This window comes from Nicotiana tabacum, chromosome 1 (assembly GCF_000715075.1).
Source record: "Nicotiana tabacum cultivar K326 chromosome 1, ASM71507v2, whole genome shotgun sequence".
Lineage (NCBI taxonomy): Eukaryota > Viridiplantae > Streptophyta > Magnoliopsida > Solanales > Solanaceae > Nicotiana > Nicotiana tabacum.
In genome coordinates this window covers 145,993,311-146,002,993 of record NC_134080.1, presented here as the reverse complement: position 1 = coordinate 146,002,993, position 9,683 = coordinate 145,993,311, and the positions used below count along the sequence as shown (strand labels likewise).

The window sequence follows — 9,683 nt, the reverse complement described above, 5'->3', positions numbered from 1 at the left end:
AATCCCTTTGTTCATGGGTTGTGAATCGTGATTAGTTAGTGAATTACCATCCCCCATGCAAAACTTTATCCTACATATTTATGTAATTTTTATGTATGAACGTATGTTTATTTGTACTATATACTGTCCAGTCTATAACGCTACAGTTGTTTCAATGGAAACGCTAATATTTTAAATGGGTAATGACGCATTGAATATTAGACTAAGAATTTCTTCTTCGTTTTTTTTCCTTTCATAAGAAGGTAACCACTTATTTTTGGTCGTGGGGTCTTGGAATCTTGGCTATGAAGTCAATGATTTAACGGCTTATCTTTAGTTCTGCAAGTCAGGCGGTGTCTTTTCTCTACAAGTTGCAATTCTTAATCCATGTTTTAGTTTTTTTTTTTCATTATCACTCAGAGCTTCACTTAGCAAATTGACTAAAAAGAATTGAAATTCTTTTTTAAAAATGTTTTCTGGTTAGGGCCAGGAAGGAGCTACGTGGCGGGACATAGACAAATCTAGGATTTAGAGTTAATAAGTTCAAGTACATATCCATTTATAGGTTTATAGTTTAGTTGTTTTTGTATTCTATATTGCTTGAGTTAAAAGCAATTGGTTCAAGGTATTGGATCAGCTCTTCTTAACATGACCCAGAATTAGGTTAAACTCATAGAACTAGCCCTAAATTAGTCACTATTTTATTTTTTATTTTTTTTTTATTTTTTTGGGGGGGGGGGGTAGGCAGCTTAACTATCATTGGTTGGTCAAGCTAATTTTAGCTCTAGGTGCAGTGAGGAGCCAAGATCTGTAGCTTGATCACTCAACATTGGATTAGAATATGGCCTTATTTAAACAAGAGATCAACTACCTTTTCTTTTACTAGATCCTAATCTTTTAAAAAAAAATATATATCCATAAATATGGTCAGTATGATTCTGAATTTTGTAACTTTTGTCTTGTAGTTATAACCATGCAATAAAGCAGCTGATTTGCATTTGGAATATTTTAGTAGTATAAAATCTGTCCTAAACAATTGGTGTCAATGGCTTATATTTGCGACTTATTAGGAGAGCAAGCATTAGTCAAGTTCTAGTTTCTGGAGATTTCTTGTGATTGACAATTACTTCCCTGAATATTTTATATATTTTTTTAATTTGTGTTTACTTCAGTTTTCAAATGAGGACCATTCAAGATTTCTTTTTTCTTTTTTTTTTTAAATACAAGTTGAGTACAGCATATATCTGTTAATACTTTCTGTCGTTTCCATTTGTTCTTACTAAGAATTTTATTTGTATTTGGCATCCGGGGAAAGAACTCAGACCATTGACAACCTGCTTAAATAAATACTATAAAACTCCAACAACACTTGCAAACAGTCTAACCCTTTGTGCCACGGTTGGCATTCTTGGCAACAAATATTGACACTGCCTTTATTTTTCACCTTTGTTCATTTGTGGTATGCTAATGAAAGCCAGAAGAGGAAGGAGATCTCAGGTATTTTTTTCATGGTCTGTTGACTATGTTTATTTCCTTTCAATGGTAAACTGAGGCAATTGTATGGTGCAGGCCTTTTGGCCCTCCATTGTGATGAAGAAATGGCTGAATATTGCTCCTAAAGTGTATGATTTTAGTGAAGATGAAGTTGACACTGAAATGGAGAGTGAGGATGATGGTATCCAAATTATTCATGAAAATCTTTTTCTTGGTGTTTGTTTGTTCTAGGCTTGATTAGTTGTTTTGTTCCGAAATTCCAGCTTGCTCTCTCAAAGATGAAAGGGTGCTTGAAGATCACGGACATAGAAAACCGGGGAAGCTTAATGAATGCCAGACTCAAACTGAATTGTATTGCTCAGGGAAACCAAGACACAGGAGAGGGAAATCAGAAACGTTGAGAGTTGAGTATATTAACAAGAAAGATGTGAGGTTAGTTTGCATTTCTTTTGGGACCTGAAATCAAATTGGAGTTGATTTACATAAGCCCTGATTTTCTGCAGAGTTACAGTAGGTACTTGGAATGTGGCTGGAAGACTTCCAGATGAGGATCTAGACATTGATGAATGGATTCATATGCAAGAACCTGCAGATATCTATATTCTTGGGTAACTCTATTTGCTGCTCAAGTGTAATCCATCTATTTGAAAAATTAGATTACAGAAATGAGTTCAAACCTAAATTGCATCTGGTTACAGCTTCCAAGAGGTGGTCCCACTGAGTGCTGGAAATGTACTGGGAGCAGAAAATAGAAGACAAGTTCCAAAATGGGAAGCCATCATCCGAAGAACATTAAACAGGACACAAAAACCTGAACCTAAGATCAAGAGTTATAGTGCTCCACCATCTCCAGTTTTAAGGACTTCTTCTGCTGCTGACATAATTGTTGATATGGTTGATACTCCTGCGCTGGATATGATGGCAGATGCATCACTGGACACAACTTCGTTTCGTGAAAACAACCTAGGAAAGAGTATACATTTCTATGGCACTGAGTGTGATAGTAGATTTGATTGGCCTGAACGTTCACTTGATGCAACACCTCAAGTTCTTTCTTCTAGTTTCAAGTTGAGGAGAGTCTTGAGTAGTTGCGCGACAGTTGGTTTTGGTAGCATAGTCAACCCTCTTGCTTTTGATGGCAGAGGGTTAAAGAGGGTGCACCAAAGCTCAGGAAACTTAGGATTAATGTGGATGGATCAACAAGATGTACCTGTACTTGTTGATTCTCTTTCTGATGGCTCTCCTGACGAGGAAAATGACTTGTTTGAAGAATTTCCAGAGGTCAACAAAGAAGAAAGTTCACTTCTAAATCATGCAGTGAAGTCACGTCCAATGTATGTTCGTATTGTCAGCAAGCAGATGGTTGGTATATATGTATCAGTTTGGGTACGTAGAAGATTGAGGAGGCACATAAACAACTTGCAAGTCTCTTCTGTTGGTATTGGACTAATGGGGTACATGGGCAATAAGGTATAACTTCTTCTTTCAGTCTACACATATTCATTGTATCACACATATCAGCATGATTTTGTTATTCACACATATCAGCATAATCGTTAGAAAGTACTATTAACTTTATAGAAGAAATTGATGTTTGGTAGATCCTTTTCAACAACGATTTCAATCAGCTAAGGCAATCCGGCTCTTAGTTTTTTAGCTTCCCCCCTGTCTCTTTTTCCGACCTCTTGGGAAGTTAATATTTCCAGGGGCGAAAAAACAAGAGCAACAGATATCTGTTGACACTTGTTGAAATTGATAAATCTAAATGATTCATAATCCAATCAAAGCTATCCTCTTTGAATACAAATAACAACTGACTAATCATGGTGCTATACAGGGATCTGTTTCTGTGAGCATGTCTCTTTTCCAGTCATGGCTATGCTTTGTTTGTTCTCATTTGTCATCTGGTCAAAAGGATGGAGCTGAGCAAAGGCGTAACACTGATGTCAATGAAATCATGAGGCGTACTCGTTTCTCATCCATATTTGACACAGATGCAGATGAACCACAAACAATTCCATCTCATGAGTAAGTATTCAAGTTGACATCATTTTCTCGGGTATATATTATTTCTTATATAGACACATGGCTCTTCTCTTCACAGAAGAAAGAGCAGTTTTATTTGTACTTGCGCACTGTTGGAAGAGTTGACTGTTTGAATACAAAAATTTTGAAGACAGTTTTCATGCTTACTGATATAACATGAGCTTTAATTTTATCATGCACGCACAGAAGAAAAAAGACATAAAATCAGATAAGTTTTTGGTTATTCTATTCACAAGAATGTACAAGTGATTATGTTCCAAATTTGCTGATAATAATTTTAGAGTGAATCAATGACCATTTCAGTATTTCCTCTTTAGAGATGTTAATTCGGCAAATAGTCAGTGCCTCTGTGAAGTACCAAAATTGCTTGTCCATGTACGAGTTAGAAATCTGAAAGAAAAAGAAGAAAATTTCTGAATTGGCAAAGCTCAAAAAGTATTGAGCTAAATAGATGCAATATTTTGGAAAAATGGGACAAGATGTAACAGCCCAGCCCGCTAATGATATTGTTCGCTCTGGGCCTAGGCCCTTACAGGTTTAAAATGCGTCAGTAGGGTCTATGGTTTGTTAACTTATATACCCAATGTGGGACTCTGTCTAAAGTGTGGGGTGCTACATATACTCCCTCTTATGGACTCAATCACCTAGGCTCAGCACTAAGGTTTGCCCCGCCTAACTGGGATTTGCCGCAATTCAGTTGAACTGTGACTCGCTATCGGCAAGTCTGACACAAGAGTGACTCTGATACCTAGGTCCAAAGCGGACAATATCACTAGTGGGTTGGCTTGTTACAGATGGTATTGGAGCCACTCTTGTGTCAGCCTTGCCGATAGTGGGTCTGAGCTCAACTAAGTTTAGACAAATCCCAGTTAGGCGGGGCAAACCTCAGTGGCAAGTCTAGGCGAATTTCATGAGGAGGGGCAAATCTCAGCGAGGACGCTGAGTCCATAAGAGGGGGTGTATGTAACACCCTAGACTTTAGATAGAGTCTCACATCGACAAAACACAAGAGAGATGCTAGGTATATAAGTTAACAAGTCTTAGACCCTAGTGACACGTTTTAAATCGTGAGGGCGTAGGCCCAGAGCAGACAATACCACTAGCAGACTGGCTTAATTGTTACACAAAAAATATTCATATTGAATATCCAAAACTACTGTTATTTAGAAAAAAATAAAACTAGAGCTGTAATGAAAGTTGCATTTACCATTTCAAACTGTTAAGAGGTTATATTAATACATATGACCTTTCTTTTATATCTACAGTCAGATATTCTGGTTTGGAGATTTAAATTATCGAATCAGTATGGTAGATACTGAAGTACGGAAGCTTATCGCCAATAAGCAATGGAATGAACTTCTCAATAGTGATCAGGTGAGTCTAGTCGTAAATAAAAATCATTAAAACCAACTGAATCATTTTCAGAAGGGAAATCTTAAAGGTTAGATGATTCAATTTTGTTGAGAGGGATTAACCTTTAACTTGTGGTTGGCGGTAGTAGTCATACTATGGATAGTTTGATTTTTATGCAAAGTTGCAGTAACAAACAGTATTTCATCATATGGACAGTTAAGCAAAGAACTCCGAAATGGACATGTCTTTGCTGGTTGGAAGGAAGGGTTGATTAACTTTGCTCCAACTTACAAGTATGAAATCAACAGTGATAGATACAATGGAGAAATTCCAAGAGAAGGGGAAAAGAAGAGATCACCAGCATGGTAAGTGAAAAGAATGAACAACTTTAGCTAATGATGAACATTGAACTGACTACTTTTTTTCCCAGTTGGTGGATAATTGAACTGACGATTATTTCTTCGCATCATGCAGGTGTGATCGTATACTCTGGTTTGGAAATGGTATAAAACAGCTCCTCTACAAGCGAGCAGAACTAAGACTATCAGATCATCGGCCTGTAAGTTCAATGTTCTCAGTACAAGTGGAAATATTTGACCACAGAAAGCTACAGAGAGTTCTAAATGTTAACAACGCTGCTATACATCCTGAGATTCTGCTTGAAACGGGAGAGTAAGACCTGAAGCTTCTGCAAATAACTTGCTACCAAGCTTGACAGTAGGTGAGTTAACATCGATACGACCTCAGGTAATCGAGCTAGGTCTATATTAACATTCTTGCACACCCTTTAAGAAAGACATTTAATAGCCTTAATCATATTAGTGTTTATCTATTATCTTAAAGGGTTCGGACAAGGAGTAATAAATGCTTCTTGTCTTATTCCATAGGAGAAACTGCTAGAATACAACTTGGGAAGAGAAGAGATACAACAAATAAGTCTGCATCGTGCTAAAGAAAGTATGTAACACAGATAAGCCACTAAACTAGACTGTGATCATGTCTGAGGGATGAACATCATATACTCAAGCGACCAAAAGCTTGGCTACAACAAAATGTGTTTAATGTAGTATAAATCTATATTGTCGCTGAAATTTTCTTTAGTGATTTTCCCTTGTATTTTTGATCTGGGACATCCTATACTCTTTTTTTCATAGGCTTGTTTCCCATAGTGTGAATATAATTTAGTTCATCCGAAGGTTTTCCTTTCTTTTCTTCTCATCTCTTTGTTTCTTTACATATATTTTCCATTTAAAAGAAGGGAATAGCTGTACGTATAGTTTAGTAAATTCTATCTAGGGTAGTAGCCATTTCAAAGTTCCTACCTAGAAGTAATATTTTGCCTGTAAATGACCAACTGAACTGATCAGCTTGAATAAAATTACTTTACTGATCTGATTGCATTCTCTTCAGTAACTCATGAAGGAGAGTTCTGACTGGGAAAGTCTTATTTCTTAGTCCAATTTAGAGAGTTGTGTAAATTGATATGAGCGTAAACCATCTCCATGGACTAACACCCACAGCAAGCAACATAGCTGGAGGACAAGCGATCAAAAGTTGTAGATAATGTGATCCAAGTCACTAAAGAGGTGAATAATTCACTGTTCTTGTAAAATGAAAATAGGTTTTCATCTTGTGGCCTGTGACAACTGAGATTAACAGTGGGAGATGGAGAGTGAAGTGAGCAGCATAAAGGGAGTTTGACTCAATCACAGTTGAGAATGTACAAGAATTAGCTTTCAACCACTTCAACGACATCCTCATTGGTACATCAGGTCAGACATTGAGCTTGAACAAGTCCCTGTTATCGAGTCCTAACACATTCCCATCTGACTTGTAATGACCCGATCGGTCGTTTTGAGTTCTAACATTCCGTTTCGTGATTCGAGACATTGAGTAGGTACATTTAATGTTTTATCACTTGCATCTGTGGATGGTTTTGATTACCGAGAGGTTTGGGAGAATTTTGGAAGAAGAATTCGTATTTCGGAAACTTTAAGTTGTTGGAGTTAACCAATGGTTGACTTTTGAGTAAACAACCTTGGATTGGTGATTTGATAGTTACATTAGCTTTGTATGAGGGTTTTGGTCTTATACGTATGTTTGGTTTGGATCTCAGATGACCTGTCAATTTTGTGCTTCTTGTCGAAAGTTAGAAATTTGAACGCTATAACCTTTGAAATTCTTGGATTGATGCTTGAATCCTTGTTTGATGTTATTTTTTGTGCTTTGAGCCTTCAGACAAGTTCCTGTTAGGTATATAAATTTCTTAGGATAATTGGATGGGGTCCCGAGGGGTTCGCATGAGTTTCGGATTGGTTTCGGGCTTTTTTGGATGTGATTTATTGTTACTGTACTGCTCATATCGCACCTGCGATTATCAGGTGCGCAAGTGCGAGGCCGATTTTGCAGAAGACTGGCTCGCATCTACGAGTAAGGGGAGCCTGCGACTTGTCGCATCTGCGATGGTAAGTTGTGCAGGTGCGGAGCTGCATCTGGGATGATCGCATCTCCAGGTCTTTTGTCGCGGATGCAGGGGCCACATTTGCGAAGGTGTTGTCGTACCTGCGATAGCTTCTACAAGGCTTTTCTCGCACCTACAACATTTGAGGGCTGGTAAGGCTAAGTGACTTCGAGTTTTATCCTATTTTCTTTCATTTTTGCGATCTAGACTTTGAGTAGAGCCAACTTTTAAAGAGTTCTTACTTCTAAGGTTAGTAATTTTAACTTGATTTTGATTTATTTCTATAATTTTTCCATACATTTTCACCCTAAATCTAGGATTTTTAATATGGAGAACTTGGGTTTTCGGTTTGAACTTAAGTGAGCTAATTTTGATAATTTGGACCTCAATTTGAGGTCGGATATACTAATATATATTTAGACTTAGGAGAATGGATCATCTGGATTTTGTCTTGGTTTCGGATTTAGACCATGTAGGCTCGGATTAACTTTTTGTTGACTTTTGATATTTCATCAAAGATTGAACATTTATTAATTGGAGATATTTTCTTTTGCATTATTTCACTTCTTTAGAAAATATATAATTGGATTTTGATCGTCTTGAGGGAAATTTCTAAGGAAAAGCGGTATCGGATTGTTGAACTTATTCTGGAATGAGTTAGTGTCTTGCCTAGCTTTGGTTTTGTCATGACCCAAAATTTCACTAAGTCATGATGGCACCTAACTCAACCCGCTAGGTAAGCCAAACAATATAAGTCACTACAATAATGAGAAATCATCAATATTATTACTAAAACTGCAAAAGAATTCAATACAACTGCCCCAAGGACTGGTAATACAAGTCACGAGCTATTATGATTTAGATGTACGAAGCTAATAAAAAGAATAAATACAACATTTATTTGAAGTTTACATAAGTATAAAAGAAGTCCTAAACTACCATGAACAAGGGGTAGCTTGAATCTGGAATGTTGGTACGTCTCCGATGCAAGGCTTCGTCTTCCACGACTACTCAGCTCCAAAATCTGCACGCGAGGTTTAAAAGTGTAGTATGAGTACAACCGAACTCATGTACTCAATAAGTATCTTGATAAACCTCAGAAAAGTAGTGACGAGGTTTTCGTCCAAAATATACTCACATAACCTATGTAGCTCAATAACATATATAACATAGAGAACAATCTAAGGAAGTAGCCACAAAATACCAGATATCAAATAGTAAGAGTGCACAATGAGGATAATAAATCAGTTTTTCTAGTTATATTGATCATGAAATTACAACTTGTATCAGTCCCGCACAATAAGAGACTTACACCAAATAGCGTGTGCCTAAATGCTAAAACATAATCATGGGGCGTCGATGCATAACAATGGCCCAATTCTATATTAATTGCCAAATAATGTATTCATGAGAACCTTATAAGAATCAAATATATCAATGTATGACGACAACTTCCTTATCACATCAATTCAATATGCTATCGACAACTCCACAAACATGAGATAACAACTCAACATAGGAAAAATCCATCTTGACAACCAAATCATCAAATACAATAGAGGCATAAATTAGCATGTTAAATGCAATGCAAAAATCAGGTAAATGCATGACAAACATAAAGAATTCACATGCATAATCAAAAATGTCGTCCGTGTACCACCACATAAACATCATCAAGAAAATCACCCTTAAACTATCACATAACATCATCAATAATGTCACCCTTCTTTCACCTCATATGCAATATGCCACCCTTATTTCACCACATGCGCATATCACCATCCTTATTTTGCCACATGTGCAAGCCTGAGACATGCCAACCTTATTTCGCCCCATGCGCATAACAATAATCACAATCGCACGGCAAAGAACTCGTGCCAACACCCAGTCAATCCACCCAACATGTCCACATGTGCCATAATTACACAAAGTAATATGCCAAATTTCCTTCAAAGATATAAGCTCATAATTTTATGAACAAGATGCACAAGTACATGACAAATCAATTAAAATATGGCATGACTCTGGGATAAAATATGGATGGGTGTTCAACATATAAGGCATGACTCTGGGATAAATCAATTAAAGCAAAAAAGTTCAAGTATTCACACAAAGGGATCACATGTGTGTCATAGAGTGCGCACGTCTCAATCAAGCAATGACACAAGAACAAGTACAGATGTGTGTTCATAACATGTGTATATCTACGTCCGAGGCAAGCATAACACAAATCCCAAGATTTGCTCATCAGATAAGGTTCTAATAGACTCAACATTACTCTATCATGATTTATTGTACTCAGGTAATCAATCAATTGAGTAACACATAGAATCAAGTAGAACACACAGCC

At 36.9% G+C, this 9,683-nt stretch overlaps 1 protein-coding gene across 4 annotated transcripts; it reads left to right on the top strand.

The window, feature by feature from the left end:
* Positions 1 to 240: 240 nt before the first annotated feature.
* LOC107788594 (type I inositol polyphosphate 5-phosphatase 2) lies at positions 241 to 7,880 on the top strand. Of its 4 annotated transcripts, none has more exons than XR_001648665.2 (10): positions 241 to 1,476; positions 1,549 to 1,654; positions 1,737 to 1,905; positions 1,977 to 2,081; positions 2,172 to 2,943; positions 3,311 to 3,501; positions 4,785 to 4,893; positions 5,089 to 5,237; positions 5,347 to 5,619; positions 5,760 to 6,090. XR_001648665.2 is itself a non-coding variant. In XM_016610281.2 (10 exons), the coding sequence occupies exons 1-9, from the start codon at positions 1,441 to 1,443 to the stop codon at positions 5,546 to 5,548; spliced, it is 1,839 nt and encodes a 612-aa protein (XP_016465767.1). In that variant the 5' UTR covers positions 242 to 1,440; the 3' UTR covers positions 5,549 to 5,593; positions 7,254 to 7,880. The 4 variants fall into 4 exon arrangements, 3 of the variants coding, with proteins under 3 accessions (XP_016465767.1, XP_016465766.1, XP_016465765.1); XM_016610281.2 differs by lacking the exon at positions 5,760 to 6,090 and adding an exon at positions 7,254 to 7,880 and having other exon boundaries at positions 242 to 1,476; positions 5,347 to 5,593; XM_016610280.2 differs by lacking the exon at positions 5,760 to 6,090 and adding an exon at positions 6,494 to 7,051 and having other exon boundaries at positions 242 to 1,476; positions 5,347 to 5,593.
* Positions 7,881 to 9,683: the final 1,803 nt, after the last annotated feature.

Excerpts from the sequence above, each read along its gene's own strand:
- LOC107788594 (XM_016610281.2), top strand. The coding sequence starts at position 1,441 with ATGCTAATGAAAGCCAGAAGAGGAAGGAGATCTCAG. Across the intron at positions 1,477-1,548 it reads GAAGAGGAAGGAGATCTCAG|GCCTTTTGGCCCTCCATTGT; the intron begins GTATTTTTTTCA and ends TGTATGGTGCAG. Across the intron at positions 2,082-2,171 it reads GCAGATATCTATATTCTTGG|CTTCCAAGAGGTGGTCCCAC; the intron begins GTAACTCTATTT and ends ATCTGGTTACAG.